This window comes from Ochlerotatus camptorhynchus, unplaced genomic scaffold (genome assembly GCF_037179485.1).
Source record: "Ochlerotatus camptorhynchus isolate MF236.1 unplaced genomic scaffold, CSIRO-AGI_Acam_v1.1 ptg000665l, whole genome shotgun sequence".
Taxonomy (NCBI): domain Eukaryota; kingdom Metazoa; phylum Arthropoda; class Insecta; order Diptera; family Culicidae; genus Ochlerotatus; species Ochlerotatus camptorhynchus.
Window position 1 is genome coordinate 57,698 of NW_027041144.1, and position 18,281 is coordinate 75,978.

Below are 18,281 nucleotides of genomic sequence, written 5' to 3' on the forward strand. Positions count from 1 at the left end.
TTTATGTTACTTCATACGCGAAGTTAGCGATTTTCAGAGTTGGTTGGAAATGCTAACATGAAGCTTTAGTGTGATAATTTATTAGCTAGAAAAGGTTTTTTTTAGAAGAAGGTAAGTGGATAGTTCCATTAGAGTACGGCGGTACGAAAATTGAATAGAAGTTGAAAATGATCGAAGGGCCATTAATTCGACAGTATTAAGTCAAACGCACATCTTTTTTGCCTAACCCATACGATGTACTTCAAGTCTCCACGTACATCGTTCGGGTTAGGCAAAAAAGATGTGCGTTTGACTTAATACTGTCGCATTAATGGCCCTTCGCTCATTTTCAACTTCTATTCAATTTTCATTCATTTTAATTCATTCTTTTTTATGCAAAATATGGGCCATTAAAGTTCTGTCCAGCTAGAATCCGGAATCACTTATTGTGTTGCAGCAGATAATCCAACGTGGTCCACAATAAAAATCGCAAAAACGTTGAAAATCGCCAAATCAACCGTGTATGATGTGCTCAAACGTTTCAGGGAGCGAAAGAGCGTGGATCGAGTGCCTCAAGGTAAGCATCATAGTGGAACATCCCAACTAACAATTTTAGGAATTTAGCAAATCTGGCGAACTTAGTCAGCTACTTATTGCTGTTGGGACGGTTGGAACATGCTCTTATTGCATATCCATTTACGCTTCAATACAGCTGTTATCCTGCTGTTTAGTTGTGTGTGAACTTGAAAAGCGCTTATTCAACCTTTTCCCGGTTATCCAATAATCACTACACAGCTTTCTCTCGAAGCCGGTTTAAATATTCTTTAACGCTTTTTTGTTGGAGGATTCTATTAAGTTTATTTTACTGCGAATCAAATTAATCGAAATTAGTTATAAGAACATCACCACAATTATTTACCCAGTACCGGAAACCTGGACTCGAACTCGAGACAACCGCCTTTGCCAATCTTTGACACTACCAACTTAGCTACGCCAACACTTTGAACTGATGTAAACAAATCTACATGCCCTTCTACTACAAGATCGCTGAGTAGAGGCTTTATAAAAGTGCACATGAATCACTTTTCTCGACTAGTTAATTCAGCTTTGTAAAGGAGCAGAGTAAAAGCTGTGAAACCGCACACGTCTAAATTTAAACCTAGTTCACTGTAAAAATGCTTCCAAAGTAGCGTTAACACAGTTTATTAGCTGAGTACAGGTTGTTTAGTTGTTGAAAAAGCACTTTTGTTGTTTATGTTATTCAGCAAGAGTGGTTGGTTGTGTAGAAGCCATCAAATGAGTAATAATATAATCACTTTAATATTATAATCACTTTATTGGCTTTGTTTTGCAGCTACAAATTAATATTGGCATAAAAGAAACATTCGCGACAAATTGAATAATGATTGTAAAAAAGTTGAGTAGACGCTCTCTAAAACTATTTTGCTAGCTTCTGTTTGTAGCAGTTTCTGGAGCTTATTTTCAGCTACTTTTATAGCACAATGCTGGCAAAGTTGGCTTATAAAGCTGAAAATGTTAGTTGGGATATGACCGCAAGCTGAACCAGAAGCAAACCCTGCACTATCAGAAAATGAAATCGCACAAAAATACGCTGCTGCTCGCAGTACCGTTCGAAGAATTCGTTTGCGAGCAGGATATCGTTCTTATCGAGCCAGTAAGCAACCAAACTGAACGTTAACAGTTTAAAGAGACGTTAATAGACGTATCCAAACAGAACGTTGAAGCAAAGTTTCGTCACCAAAACTCGAGCTCGGACATTTTACCAGCAGGTTTTGACGAAGTACCAAGGATTCCTGCTCATCGACGATGAAACCTACGTCAAAATGGATTTCGGAGAGCTTCCTGGCCAAAAATTCTACATGGCGACGGCACGAGGAGATATTCCTGCGAAGTTTAAGTTTGCTTTTATGGACAAATTTGCCAAAAAACTGATGATTTGGCAAGGGATATGCAGCTGCGGAGCAAAGACCAAAGTGTTCGTGACGAATAAGACGATGTACTCGAAGCTGTACAAGGAAGAATGCCTCAAAAACCGCGTACTACCTTTCATTAAAGCCCATAAAGGTCCCGTGAAGTTTTGGCCAGATTTGAATCCACCCAACTGCCCGTAGTTCCCGCCCATCAAGAGATTTTGGGCAATAATGAAGCGGAAGCTTAAGAAAAGTGGAAAAACGGCTCGGGACGCGATTCAGATGACCAAAATGTGGAATAAATGTGCCAAGGAAGTTGATTCCGGAGGTGTGCAGCGTTTGATGGAAGGAATAAAGAAGGAAGTGCGAATTTTCATTAGAAACAAAGAGAAACGATTTGTTTTGATATTTTTTTCCTAAAAGTACAGTGAATAACCTTTGTTTTGGTGTATTAACCTTATTTGTACGTCAATCCGTTACCGAGATGCAGATGATTTTATTGTTCCGGATTTTAAATGAACATAGCTTTAAATCGCAAGGCCAACCAATACTGCGAAACCATTGACTTTAAAATGGCTCGGCATAAACTAAAAGCATATTTTAACTTCATACGGAATCATAAGAAGAAAAATAGGAAAGCATGCACTGCTTAAATTTTTATTTAAGACATAATTTTATTTTTTACATTTTTTTCAAATAGGGGAAATGTCTCTAATGTTGGCCTATGAATCTAAGATTGGGCCCATCGCTAAAAATCTGCTATTTATCAATTTTATCTAGATGAACGCGTTATTGGGACGTTACTAATGGATATGTTTGGTTGCTATTGAAAATTTAGTCGATTGCTGAATTTATGTATGGGCCCAAATTAGGGACACTTAGGCCGACATTACCTGCATTTCCCCTACTTGTTTTTTTTATTTAAGAAAAAAAAACTGTATACGTATTTGTACTAGTCTACACCAAAATAAATAAAAAAAATTATTTATTTTCAGATTATAAGTAATCATGTCAATTAATGATTTCTGTAAAAAAAAAATCATTTTTGCAAAAAGCTTATATGCACTCTGCTAAAATGGACTTTTTTGTCCTCACGAGGAATATAAGTTATAAAAGGGTGTATGCATCTAAAATAGCCAGCAAGGCTTTCTCTGACTAAAATATGGCGTCAAGTTCACTTCTCTGCCCATACATGACAAATTGGCTAATATCGAAGACATAGTCAAGTGGTTACAGGCATCAGGTTGTGAGCCTGATGATTCAGATTGCAAAAATTGTTTTTTTTTTTGTTTGTTAAACTTTTATAATAAATTTTGTTTAATGAATGTTAAAAGTTCAGACGGGAATAAGTTTGCACGGGAATAATTATACTATTGAAATATTTCAGAAAGTGCCCAACAGTGCTCATTCTACTTGCGTGACAGGCTTTCATTGAAGCGTTACTCAGGGAACAATGTTAAACACCATTTTTGTACATGGTATTGTAACTAATCTTATATATGCTTCATTTTGGTTTGGGATAAGTGTTTGAACTTTGGCTCAGAAATTCAACTGTGGCGTGCTTCTATTGTGACATATCCATACGTTATTTTGTGGGACGACATAGTGGAAACGTGTGAGCGTAGTTGGATCATATACCCTATATAATTTAAAAATCAGCTAGGAAACTAACTTCAAAGTGAAGCATTTTAGTCACTTGAAGGTGTCACCTGGGACGAACTAATATATAATAAATATAGTTCACAGTTAAAAACAACTTGAAACACGTTAAATTTTAGATTACATGCACAAGTACAGGTACTTAATAAAGCATGGGTTAGAATTGATTAGAGATTTCAATTATTTATTAAATTATGCTAATGAGATATCATAATCATCAAACGAACTTAAATAAGAAAATTTAGACAGCCTAATAACATTAGGTAGATTAACAAAAGAGTTAGGATGCGGGGGGTGCGCTTAGGGAGGCAACTACCCAACTAACATTTTCAGCTATATAAGCCAACTTTTCCAGCATTGTGCTGTAAAGTAGCTGAAAAACAGCTGCAGATACAGATACAAGCAGGAGCTAGCAAAATAGTTTTGGAGAGCGTCCCAACTAACAATTTTCGCAATGTAAACGCTTCACTCATTTCATTTATACAGCCTCAAGCTGTTTTCAAATGTTATACAATATGAGGAAACCTTTACTCAACCTCTATACAAGCAAATCTGGCGAAGTTAGTCAGCTACTTATGGCTGTTGGGACGGTTAGGACAAGCTCTTATTGCATATCTTTTTACGCTTCTATAAAACTGTTATCCTGCTGTTTAGTTGTGTGTGAACTTGAAAGGCGTTTACTCAACCTTTACCCGAATATCCAATAATCTCTACACAGCATTCTCTTGACACCAGGTTAAATACTGTTTTCGCTTCTTTTTGTTGGAGGAATTTACCATGTTTATTATACTGCGAATCAAATTAATCGAAATTAGTTATAAGCAACACCACCAAATTATTTACAATGTACCGGAACCTGGAATCGAACTCGAAACGACCGCATTGGTGAACCTTGATATTATCAACTTTGCTACGCCAACACTTTGAACCACAAACGAAGTGACAGACGGAGCTGCTCTAAAACTTTGGTGACTAACCTGCTATTGCAATTTTTCAGTGTACCACATGGCAACACCACTACTACTGGATTGAACCACATGGCAACACTACTACTGGATTGAACTAGCATTTTCACCAAATGTACTAGAATGTTTTGGTTCTATCTCTTTCACTCTACTCAAAACTGAAATGCATAAAAAAATGACAAAATAATACGCACTCTTTGCACACTGTCAAATAATCATTGTACACAAAATCAACTTTGTGCAAAACCAAAACAAAAATACTATCCCATCTGGTGGATGATGGCACAAGCTTCTAAGAAAATTCTATTACAGCGAACCACATTATTTTAATTGATTTCTTCGCCAGTTAGTTGTCTGTCACTTCGTTTGTGCTTTGAACTGTCGTAAACAAATTTACATGCCCTTCTACAACAAGATCGCTGAGTAGCGGCTTTATAATAGTACACATGAATCACTTTTCTCGACTAGTTACTTCAGCTTTGTAAAGAAGCAGAGTAAAAACTGTAAAACTGCACAAGTCTAAAAATAAACCTAGTTGACTGTAAAATAGCTTCCAAAGTAGCGCTAACACAGTTTATTAGTTAATTCAATTCCCATGGCGTTCAAGTGGTCCGCATAGACAATTCACCCATTACCCTTCCTTTATCCTCGGTTTTGGAGTGACTTGCGCTCCCATTGCCCCACCAAACGCTGCAAAATGAAAAAGAAGAGGGAGGCAACAACGCTACATTTTTTTTAATTATACCTTGCTTACGTGTCAGTTCGACTCCGTTTGTTAACTCGTAATAAGGGCCATTGTTGCACACACATTCTGTGATCTTTCAGATGGTATGTGAACACTTTCACTAATGATTCCATATTATTGTAGATAATTTAAAGCCTTACAACTGCTGGAATTAAACAACATGTCTGCACTGGTTCGTGATTAGGGTGTACATGCATTTTGAAACAAATAGATCAACTTGGTGTACTCATCGGTAGCGAAATCATTCCTCTAACTGGTTGTGTTGTGTTGTTAATTTCCAAAATTTTTTTTTTTTTTTTTTTTTTTTTTTTTTTTTTTTTTTTTTTTTAGTTATCCAGTGGCAGCACTTGCTTAAACTCTACACTGGACCCCTTTTATTGATAAATGTTGCTTCTATGAGCCTCTATTTTAAATCAACACACAGACGTTCCTAGGCTATGGTGCCCGTTTGGTCACTGTTGTTTTTGTGCTGATCCAAATAGTTTTGATAATATAATTGCGCAATCTTGTTTTTTTTTTAAAAGGTTGATTTTTGTCCCAGTCTTGTCTTCTGTCGTCACTTATTTTGTCATTTTATCTTGAGTATTAACCCCCACTTGTCTTGTTTATTGTGTCAACTTGTGTCTATTGTCCTTCACCATTTGTTTTTAAACTCGTTCTGTTACTCTGTCATGACTAATTTCATTGATATATAAAAATAGTAATATCAATTACAGGATAATATGGTTGTTTCTCGATTACTTTTTCAAATGGAAGCACCAGCTCCTGCAAACAATGCATCCGATCGTCGATCCGGCGCAACCGGCAGATCGCACACGCCTACCAACACCACTACCAGGTAGAGGAAAATTTCCCTATCTGATGATAGTGCTAGCATGCGTGGGCAAGCCATCAGTTACGCCAAATCGACGACCAAGTAAAACATACATAAAGGTAGATTAGTATTAGTTGTACTTGATCCAAACACTAGAAAGAAGCATAGATAACTTAGTAGGAAAATAAAACTAATATATAACTAGTGCAATGGATAAGTGTTAGTTCCGGGATCATTTTAGTGTTAGTAGTTTTGTTAGTTTTGATCCGTATTCAGTCCTGCCGGCCCCTCCAGCACTATTTGCAGCAATTGTGATAAGATTATGCGACACTGCTACTACTACTATGTTAGATGTATGACTTGTCAATTTTCGCAACGCAATGTCTTTCAATAAATCACTCAATCAATTTGATGTTTGAAAATTTGCTCAAAAGGGTTTTGTTGACACATCATACCTTACCTAAAGCACAACAATCCTAATTCTTATTTCAAACCTATCAACATCTTTCCTAAAACTTTACTTGTTCGTAAGCGTCTGGTTGACATTGACATTGCCTGTAATTAACAAATACACTAAATAGGAAGATTTATTATACAACTTCAAAGGCTAGTCGCCTCCCAAAGCGGACCCCTGCGTCCTATCTCTTATGTTAATTAACTTTCTGAATTCTCTAATTGAAGTTTATTTAATAAATAACTGAAATCTCTAATCTACCTACACAATCATAACCCATGCTTTTAAACTTAAATTTAACGTGTTTCAAGTACTTCTGGCTTTGACATTTATTAATTATATCTTTGTTCGTCCCAGGTGACACCTTCAAGTGACTAAAATGCTTCACTTTGAAGTAAGTTTACAAGCTAATTTTAAATTGTATATTGAATAGGGTAAATGTTCCAATTACGCTCTCACGTTTCCACTATGTCGCAACACAAAAATACATATGGGTATGTCACAATAGAAGCACACCACAGTGGAAATCCCGAGTCATAGTTCAAACACTTATCCCAAATCAAAATGAAGCACATATAAGATTAGTTACAATACCATGTACAAAAATGGTGTTTAACATTGTTCCCTGAGTAATACCTCAATGAAAACAACAATGAAAGCTTGTCACGCAAATAGAAGGAGCACCGATGGGCACTTTCTGAAATATTTCAATAGTATAATTCCCTTGCAAACCCAAATAAATCTATCTGCGTAAAAATAAATAAATTAAGAGTGATTTGCGGCAAAACCCGCCAGTATCACACCCAACGTCAGTGCCTATACGTAAGGGTACTACGACGCGGCTCTCAATCAAAGGTAGTAACAAGTGTGATACTATCACTGCTAGACTAAAAGTTTGGTTCTCTCATGCAGTGGTTTATCAGAGAGGGGAAACTCAGTAATCCCTATTGCCTGCCCATGGCGCCATTCTATCGCGGCATGAGTCAGCAACGCCGGCCATAAACCTACCGTCTCCAACACTCCACTAAAAAGCATGAAATTAAGCCCGCCCACCAGCATCAAGGTGCAAAAACTAGCCAAGGGGAGGGTGCCTGGTTGTTAGTTTCCGAGATTGAGCTTTTATTCGCAAGATCGGCGAGTGACGTGTTTGTTTGCAAAAGCCAAACCAAATCACGAATCAGTATGGATGTGTGTTATGTTTGCCACCTCTTGCTACCAACTTTCTATAGTTAAATTTTCTTATGCAGATCTTCGAAACAGGTGTGAGCAATTTGGATATCGGATATTAAAGAATGAACTCAAGAATTATCAATAAAACTGTACACTTATGTATGGAATTTCTGAAATTAATTGCAACCGCTTTAAAGCAATTCATACGTTTATGTCTGTGCTATACTACCCATAATCACATATCAGTCCCATCTTTGCTTGATTTCCTATCCATATGGGACTGATATGCGATTATGGGCAGTATATGACCTACACTATGTTGCTATTGGATTACTTGGTCACTATTCATATTCGGAAATGAAATCTGAACGCAATATCGAAGCCGTAAATTGCTCACCCATGGTGACTGATGTTTTCGAGGAGGACCGTCCCGGAAGATGCAGCAAGCAATCGGCTTCCACAATACTCTTGAGACGACTACTGATCTGCCTTCCGATTATTTTAGCATAAAGCTTATCATTTTTCGAAACGATGCTGGCTCGAACAAATTCTGGTCTGGGATCCAAATCAAAATGTTCAGTTAGAAGCTGAAAAAAAATAGACAGTAGTTTTCAAAACAACAGTAGGTAATCGAAAGCACGCGAAAGCTTACCTCAACAGCTACTCTAGACAATGTACATTTAGCCGTGCCACCTGGGGTTTCGTTTATGGTGGCCAAATATTTTCTCAATGCTGGCAACGCAAACAGATGGAATGTGACAAATGCAGAAACCGGATTTCCAGGTAGACCGAAAAATAAAGTTTTATCTTTACTTGCGAATGTAAATGGCTTTCCCGGTTTCATGTTTACTCGCCCAAACTTCAAATCGAATTTCAAATCCTTCAAGACAGGTTTTACGAAATCTTTGTCACCCATTGACACTCCACCAGTACAAATGATGGCATGTACTACCCCGGTTAGAGCTTGAACTTCTTTGCACAGAGAGTCGTAGCTGAAAAAGGTAACAATTTTAATAAGGCGAACAATTGATGGAATGACTTTCGAACATACTCATCATTGACAACGAGCTGTTGCATTTCACATTGCTCTTCGTTGAATCCAAATTGTCGTATTAGCTGAACTAGCATCGTGGTATTAGAATCGTAAATTTTCCCTTCGACTTGGTTTGATCCTTCGTATGGATGGACAAGTTCATCTCCTGTTGAAATAACCACTACCTTTAGTTTTTCTACTTTCGGTGGTTCACCGATTGACGCTAGTAATGATTTTTGAGCAGCATCCAGCGGAAATCGGTATTCAAATACCTCCTCAGCCATTCGCAGGTCGCTGCCAATAGATCGAATGTCCAGATTTGGACTGGGATCAGCAAGTACCTCGATAATTTTCTCAATGTCATTATCAGCAGAAACCAGTTTTGTGTCTTCAATTTGAATCACTGCATCTGCTTGTCCAGGTACCGGAGCACCTGTGTTTATCTTGTAGCACTCATCAATGTTGAAATTGTCACGGATTATACCGTTACCGGCAGGCACATATCCAACGACTCGTTTAACTCCTTTTCCACCTATTGACTTCAAAGCATACCCATCTTTAATCGAAGCCCGAAAAGGAGGAATGTTGATCCGGCTGATTTGCTTCTTTGGATTGGACTTCGACGCAATAGAAGCGAGAATAATTCGAAGCGCTTCATCTACATCGATCATGGGAAACGGAGAGTTTCGATCGTCTCCACCTTTACCCGTAGCGTGGGGACAAACGTGCACGTGTTCGCTGCTTTCTTCTGATTGTATTTTCTTGTGCGTTTCCTTAACCTTCGGAATGTCGTCATTTAAAAGCTGCAACATGTGGGGTACTACATCCACGATAGCGAGAAAACATTCTTCAACGGCCTTTTTGCTGCCCGGAAAATTCACAATCAATGTACGGTTACGTACCCCACAAGCCGCCCTGGAAAGAACTGCAAATTTTGTTTTCTCCAAACTTTTTAACGTCATTGCTAGTGTCAGTTGAGGAGCCTCTTTGGTAAGGACAGCTTTAGTTGCCTCCGGAGTCACATCACGAGGAGCGAAGCCTGTTCCTCCAGTGGTGAAAACCGCACTTACTCGAAGAACGTCAGCGGCATAGATAAGAGATTGCTGAAATGATTGTGAATAAATCCCGTGGACGTTGCTTTTTTATCTATATGAACTGACCTTAATCATTTCGACTTCATCGGGAATGACCAAGTAGTTGACGTCCGAGCTGTTCAGTTTGCTTTTAATCAAACTAACGAGATGTGGTCCACTCGTATCGTTAGCAGTGCCATTCGAGCAAGTGTCACTTACTGAAATCAAACATTAATTTGAATATTTAATTTACCTAAGTTGCGTGTTTCTGATCACGCGTTGGTAGATGGTTGGATTTTCTAGGACGATATTGATTTAAAATTTGGAGGGTTTCCCGGATCAAATCTACACATTTTAAATTTTTTAAAGCCAACTTTCAACCAGAGGCTAGTTTATTTCCTTGGAAATTTACAGCTTAGAAATCTATTGGCTCTAAAGATTTGTGCACTTGAAATTGAGAAATGTGATTGGAAAAGGGACTCCTCTGCACATTTAAAATCCGAATCGCACCCAAAGTGCATTACAATTGGCATAGACGGTGGAGATCTAAATACAAATTAAAAAAGCAGTTGGGAACAGATCGGATGAAAAGTAGCCAAGTTACTAAAAAGTGACCTGCTATCAGCCCTGAGAAGGTATACGTAAATACATGTAACTCCCTGCTAATCACTGAACTGTACCAATGTAACGGATTTCATTTACGTCCATACGGTAATTGCTTGCATGATTCTCACATTTTTCTTTCCTTACTACCTAACATGCAAGTACGAACCAACTTCATATTGTAAAATATCGTATTACCGAGTCGAACAGGAAACTATCAGAGGAAGTACGTAATTTGATAGGTTACATACATTCAGTAATGTTACAAAATCGTTGACTTTTGGCCATTTTATTGCAGCATTTAGAAGCTGCAACTATGTTGTGCGCAGTTCTCCAATAGAATGGTGAATGGCCTAGTTGATGACCTTCGCTTAAGTTCTAACAAAGCTATGATAGTAGCTCATGCTAATAGTCGGAATTGATCACCTTTAATTGAATTAAACAGCAGAATTGCACGTACCTGTGATAACAGAAAACATGATTCTCTGAAGCAACAAAACACACCGGGAAATGGTTACCTGTCCTTGCACCTATGGCAAACTAGTTGATAAGAAACGATTATTTCAGTGCCAACATTTCAAAGAGGCGTAATTGCTTTAGTAAACAATGGCTTTAGCCGTCGATTTCTCGCAAATAAAAGCTCACTCCTCCAAATTAACCATGATATGAACAATGAAACATTCTTCTATCTGTTGGTGTAATCAATTTTTATGAGTGAGCTTTTATTTTCGAGATATCGACGGCTAAAGACATTATTTACAAATGCAATTACGCTCCTTTGAAAGTTGGCAGTGATTTATAAAAACTGTTATCAGTCAACCGTCAATATGTCAACAGATTGAACTGTTATACATTTGTGTCATTTGTATAATGTTTATTTTGGAAGCAGGTTTGTGTCTTTCTTAGCTTGTATAAAAATACGACTCCAAATGCGACCCTGTTTATCAGACATTGTTTTGCGCGCAATATTTGAAAATGGACTAAATATTTTTGAATGCTATCGAATATAAGTATCTTTCAAGCTGGACTTTATGAGTTATACATATAAATCAGCAAAAACTTAAAAGAGTATTCATATAAATCCAAATGCTGTAAATTATTTGCATGATTCATTTGTGATACGTGAGTAATCAGCCTCTGAATTCTTCATTTTAAAATAGTTAGGTGCTTTTTACATGTTTTTCTCGTTGTATCTAGCTTTTGACGTTTTCAGCTTCTTCCATCAGAAACATTCTCAACAAGAAACAAATTCAATGAAGAAGAAACGTAAACAGAAATTTGCGTTCGTGTGCAAGTATAGTAAAATTTCAGTCATAAACAGTCATTCGTCGTGAAAGGCACGAGAAAATTAACCATCGCGGCCGCAATTTAAAAAATGTGAAGAACACTCATCAAGTGCAGCTTTTGCCCGTCCTCGTAGATTATTGTATTCCGGTAGCGTGTTAAATTTTAAGTCCTATTTAATTATTTAAATATCTTAAGAGTAAGAATAGCATCGCAATGAATCAAGAGATTCGTATCAAGACGAGACACTTTTACGCCGTGCTAGTGATATTAGGCTTCCTGCTAATCTATAGCTTAAGTTTCAACCGAGGCTGTGATAGCACCGATCAAGAGCACACGGTTCTACAATCGCTCAAGAGCCGGGAAGCTTTTATTCCTAACCAGAAGGGACCAACCATCTATGCTATAACGCCGACGTATGCAAGACCGGTACAGAAGGCCGAACTAACCAGGTATGAGTGGCGATTTCAATGTATTGATCTCTTATTCTCTTTACCGCAAGATAAAGTTCATTGAATGAAAACTTAACCGCTGAAAGAATGGCCTTGAAAGAGTAGTTCTCGAGAGACTTCTCGCTCGATTGAAGATGAATATAAATTGACGTAGGTAAACGCAAAAGTTAATCTCATTGTTATTCACTTGCAGGTTATCACACGTAATACGCCTCGTGCCGAATGTGTTTTGGTTGATCGCTGAGGATGCAGATCATACATCTGAGCTGGTGGCGAGTCTGCTTCGTAGGAGTGGCCTGCAAGACAGAAGTGTTCAATTGTCTGCCAAAACACCGACAAATTTCAAGCTGCAAGGAAAAGATCCCAACTGGCTAAAACCTAGAGGTGTAGAACAGCGCAATAAGGCTTTGGAGTGGGCTAGAAGACACATGGTCGAAAATGGGGGACGTGAAAGGCATTCTGTTGTCTATTTCATGGACGACGATAACACATACAGTACAGACTTATTTGCAGAAATTTCTAAAATCGAGCGCAATAAGGTAAGGGAGGTTGCTAGCAATGATGTTTAGAAAGAAAATTTAATGTCTCTAAAACGGGTTCAATATTTTAGGTTGGCGTATGGCCCGTTGGCCTAGTCGGAGGGTTAATGGTCGAGAAACCGGTACTGAATCGAGATGACATCGTGCTTGGGTTCAACAGTGCCTGGCGTCCGGAGAGACCTTTCCCCTTGGATATGGCTGGGTTTGCTATCAGCTCGGATCTCTTACTGGATAATCCCCAGGCACAATTCAGCTACGAGGTGGAACGTGGCTACCAGGAAAGCGAAATCCTACGGCACCTGACCATCGTTCATGAGATGCAACCGCTGGCTAATAAATGCACGGAAGTGCTGGTGTGGCACACTCGCACAGAGACACCCAAACTTGATGCCGAAAAAGTGCTCTTGAAAGCTGGCAAACGTTCGGATGTTGGATTAGAAGTTTAAGAAGAGTTACACCTAAGTAGGAGTGCTATTCACTCGGAAGGGTTTTAACTAACACAGTCAAAGTTGACGCAAAACATGTGTGGCTTACAAAAATGTTCAACAATAGTTTGAAGCTGACTGGTGCAGTGATTATGCGCTTCGGTACCCGGTACTGTCCATTAATTAAATTTAAATCGAATTAAAACAGATAAACTGTCGTAAAGGTTTGCACACTAGTTTTCCTACTTCTCATTAATGATAAAACTATTGTAGGTATTTATAAATTATGCTCATTTACGTAGGGTACAGCGCTACTTCATCGTAATCGCCTATTTCCGTTCTATCGAGTAGAATACATAAATAATATCAATGATTTCACCGTGCACAAATCAATAATACGTTTGTTCCGATACGTTAGTTAAAAAGCTACAACACAAAGCCTATTAGAGCGCACGGTATGATTATTTACATCCATTGTTCTAGAAAACAAAAGATGCGCTCCTAGCGAATCCATTTTTGCTGCCTTCAACCGTATGACGAAGAAAATCCAATGGAGTTTAAATGCGTTTGGGCGTAATTGAAAGTCGTAGGACGAGTTTGGAATGAAGCAGCTGTTGCAGATTTTTAACAATATCTCAACAATCTCTGATTCTTTATCAAATCGAAAGGTACATATGGATAGGGAAATCAATTTAGAAGTCATCTTTAGTAGAATAATTCCGTGTTTTTGTTCAAATTTGATCGAAGAACAGAGGTAAAGCGCGGGCTGTGCTTAGGACGGGAATTAGACCAAAAACCCTACCAGTATTATTTTACCTAACACCACTTTGATATATGCATCCATATTATAGAAAAGTAACTTATTTCTATATGTTTTACCATTTTCGAACTGATCCAGTGTTTGAAAAAGCTGTAAAGACCAATAAGTTGGTATTGATTTTTTGCTCACATTTATTAGTTTTTTTTTTTCGAGAGCTGACTGCACTCGTTAATCTACACTGTAAGTTCAATCGATTATTAGGTAACTATACAGAACTACCATCCCATCTTCCGGTAAAGTCTAAAATTTTGCTTGTAGAACGTAAGTAATATGATAAATGAGTTTTCAATACATTTTTTACATTAATTAAATCTTCCCTGTTAACCTATAAGATGCCAATTTGAAATACATAAATAAAATCGTCCTTAGACATTAATTTGACACAATACGTTAAATCACAGGCCTGTATCATACTATCGGAATACCAATGGATCTGACACTAACTCTGTACTACCAAAGTCATTAAAATGTTACTTTTTTTTCAAACTGAAGACCACCTAGTAATCGGATCAGCCGTTGATCGGTCACGTGCTTCAAAATGAGACAATACATTTTCTCTCTGCATGTGTAGATGCGTTACCGATATCATAGTTTTATTTGCCGAATCTCGGATTTTTTTTCCGAGATTTGCACAGCCGAGTGCTCGGCAATAAGTTTCAAGAAGATCTCAGCAAACATGATGTTTGTTTGCAGAGATTCAGCAAAAAATATTCCGAGACTCAGCAACCAAACTTCACTTTTGCAGAGATCTCGGCAAAATAAGTTTGCCGGGAGCTCGGCTGTGCAAATCTCGGCATAAATTACCGAGATTCGGCAAATACATTTAAGGTGCGTGGGAGATCCTTTTTCTCGTAACCACTTTGAAACTTTAAGTGCACAAATGTCAGCTTCCACGACACGTACCACAATGAAACTGTTACTGCTCGTTTGCTATACTGCAGCATGCATGAAGTAGCAACTTTAGGTGAAATGGAGCATCAATTTCCGAGATTTGTGTAATTGAAAATTCGAAGTGGATGTGCATGTACAGCCTACGTGGTGGCCATTTGTGGACTCTACAAGGAATCACCTTAAGTGTGCTTCCCAGATCCAGCAGTAGCGCAAGTACTCCGTAGAAAGCCAGATTCGTCACGAAGTCTACCGCGCTGTTTATGAGACTGGTCACAGATTTAGCGCCCTGCATCTGGCACGAGAAAGCAACTAGTTGAACTGCAAGCTGTCAAATACGTGGCTGATGCGAGGTGATCTCTTCTCAGAGACCAAAGAATAACAAAAATCGTATGTTTCGATGATTTGTGACGATAAAATCATAATAAGTGTTCAACTGAGATCATCGATTATGATTTTTGTAACACATTATAATCAGCAACAAAAACGATAATTCACTGATATTAGAACAATAACTGTGCAATATATCTCGAAATCTTGACCATCTAAGAAATGGCATTTTCAATGAAAGATCTCAAACGATTTTTACAGAGATACTTCTGCCACTATCATCGGATGAGAAAACGGTTGTGGTACTTGTAACGTGCAAATCTTAAAATTATATTCACTCTACCGATTACACACTGTTGTTTGCCTAAATGTATCTAAATCAGTTGTTGTCAATATCGAATTATAATCATTTTCATGAGTGCTTGATAATTGGGAAATTACGAAAAGTCATGATAGGCAGTTTCGTCTCGTTAGTAGATTTGTTAACGTACTTGCTTTTTCGCTTTTGCTGTAAGTTGCTGTAAGGTAATAATACAGGAATCCCAGATTTGCGCGGTGGATGGTGCCGTCTATCCGCCACCATCAGTCAACCACAGTCTTTCAACCAAGATTCAGATAGCCTAAACCTTTCGATTGGTGAGTAGATTAGTTCATAATTCTGTCACTATGTGGTACATTTTTGCAGCGCTAGTGTGCATGTCAAATTTCCTAGTGTAATATACAACGAGATCCTGCATACATGGGAAGTTGCTGAGTTCGGCAAAGGTGTTCAGCTAGTCCAGGCCTTGTAAATTGTACGCAGATTAGTTGACAATTCTGTTTGTAGAAAGCCTTATAGCGAATTCGTTTATTATTCAGTTCCAACCTGGATCGGGTATCAAGATTGGGTCTGCTTGTTTTCTGACAAACGTCAGTTTGCTCGTTTGTTTTTAAAACATAGCTCAGGTTGAGGTTCGCACTGACAAATAGTTCGGTTTCGCACTGGGTTGGAACTGGTTCCAACCCCGATAATAAACGAATTCGCTATTAGTTACCTGAATAATTTTGTCTCGAGAGAAATACCGGCTTTGTTTTTAGTTCATTGAGACATTCTATACAAAAGCGGACAAAGGTAATGCAGTAGTGATTTTGGACAAAGAGGACTATGACAATCGGATGACGGAAAAAATTACTATTGGCCAATACAGGCAGTTGAGGATTGACCCCCTCCCATCTATGGTTAAACATGTGGATAAAACGTTGAAATAGTGCAAGGCGTTTATTGGCAACACTACGAATCATTTGAAAGTTTCAAACCCTTTTCTATCTTAGATCAAAGGTTTACCAAAGATTCAAAAACCAGGAAACGAAATGAGGGAGATTATCTCAGCTGAAGGATCCCCAACTCATAAGCTTGCCAAAAGGCTAGTAAAGGAATTTTACCACAGCACACAGGAATTCGCAAATCAACTTCAGGCACCAGGAGAGATTCGGGAAGATGAAGTCATAGTTTCATTTGATGTCACAGCACTTTTTCCGAGTGTACCAGTAAAGGAAGCCATCAGCCTTTTAGAGGACTGGCTACTGAAGCAACATGAGGATTACTACTTGGAAAAAAAATTTGGCTCATATCTCAATCTTACTCGTCTTTGTATGGAGGAAAATTATTTCATTTTCAGAGAAATTTTTTATAAACAATCTAAAGGAGCTCCTATGGGCTAACCTAGAAAATACTCTGGAGGATAGGAATTTGTTGCCCAAATGTTGGTATAGGTACGTGGATGACATTTTTAGCATTGTCAAAAGGGAAGATTTATCAAAAACTTTGGAGGCCATAAGTAACGTTCACAAGGACATCAAATTTACTCACGAAGAAGAGAGAGACGGTAAACTCCCTTTCTTAGATCTTCTCATCATCAGGGAAACGTCTTCGTTCAATTTCGAAATCTATAGGAAATCAAAAAATACAAAGAGAGTAATACCAACAATCAATACGAAACTAACGATTTTAAATTGGCTCACTACTTGACTAGCCTATTGGTCCCAAGCAAATCGATTAATGTACCCCATTCTAGTCGAAATTCTAATACTACACAATGTTTGTTTTGATTCGCTATGAAAGTTTGACAGATAAAATGAGGGGTTAATGGATTTTCCTATGTTTCGAGGGGTGCATCGATTAGCTTGGGACCGAAGAGAGTGCCAGAGCTGAGCCAAAAAGTTGAACACGTTTCTTCGGAACCTTCTGGTCTTAGAGTTACCTTTATGGTAATACCAACTGGTGGAAACTAACATTTTAAAACTGGCTCACTACTTGACTAGCCTATTGGTCCCAAGTACATCTATAAGCGTCCCCATTCTAGTCGAACTTCTAGTACTACACTATGTTTGTTTTGGTTCGCTATGAAAGTTTGACAGATAAATTGAGGGGTTCGTGGATTTTCCTATAATTGAGGAGTGCATCTGTCAAACTTTCATAGCAAATCAAAACAAACATTGCGTAGTACTAGAATTTCGACTAGAATGGGATACGTTAATCGTTTACTTGGGACCAATAGGCTAGTCAAGTAGTGAGCCAATTTAAAATCGTTAGTTTCGCATTGATTGTTGATACAATGCTGAATAAAACGGGTTGTCAAATTATGTGCTGAAAAAACCTCATTAAGGCTGTGAAACATTTGCCGAGTTAAATTTAACTCGTGGTTAAAAGTGACATTTCGAAATTTTATATATAAATTTTATTTTATATGTTCGAAAATCCCCGTGCTGTCGATCGACCAGTTTTCGAGCCACGGTTGTCAAAATTTAACTTCTTGTCGGTCAGAAATAACCATGCTCGGATAGCAGGGTTAATCGATAACTTTCCATCTGTCAAATTTTAACCTAAAGTTAAAATCAGAGTTGATAATAGAAGAGTTACGCAGAGTGAAGCTTGCAACACTGATGTCCATCAATGGGCATTTTTATTATTTTGGCAACCTTTGTTTTTGTTTACACCTCGGATGACTTCACCTGGGTTGTGAAAGTTTTCTCTAGTTTCGATAACAATACTTCCCACGCAACAGAGTCAGCTTGTCTACTACACGGTTAGAAAAAAGTACCCAAAATTAAGTTATTTTCACTCATCTCGGCACTATA

At 38.1% G+C, this 18,281-nt stretch overlaps 2 protein-coding genes across 2 annotated transcripts; one reads left to right on the forward strand and one right to left on the reverse strand.

The window, feature by feature from the left end:
• Window positions 1-7,891: 7,891 nt before the first annotated feature.
• On the reverse strand, window positions 7,892-11,007 carry cin (Molybdenum cofactor synthesis protein cinnamon). Its single transcript, XM_065237944.1, has 5 exons — window positions 10,887-11,007; window positions 9,911-10,041; window positions 8,769-9,853; window positions 8,370-8,709; window positions 7,892-8,304 (listed from the first exon to the last, which is right to left on the reverse strand). The coding sequence occupies exons 1-5, from the start codon at window positions 10,903-10,905 to the stop codon at window positions 8,059-8,061; spliced, it is 1,821 nt and encodes a 606-aa protein (XP_065094016.1). The 5' UTR covers window positions 10,906-11,007; the 3' UTR covers window positions 7,892-8,058.
• Window positions 11,008-11,698: 691 nt separating this feature from the next.
• Window positions 11,699-14,277, forward strand: GlcAT-I (Glucuronyltransferase I). The gene is made up of 3 exons (XM_065237945.1): window positions 11,699-12,162; window positions 12,356-12,701; window positions 12,773-14,277. The coding sequence occupies exons 1-3, from the start codon at window positions 11,927-11,929 to the stop codon at window positions 13,145-13,147; spliced, it is 957 nt and encodes a 318-aa protein (XP_065094017.1). The 5' UTR covers window positions 11,699-11,926; the 3' UTR covers window positions 13,148-14,277.
• The last annotated feature ends 4,004 nt before the right edge of the window (window positions 14,278-18,281 follow it).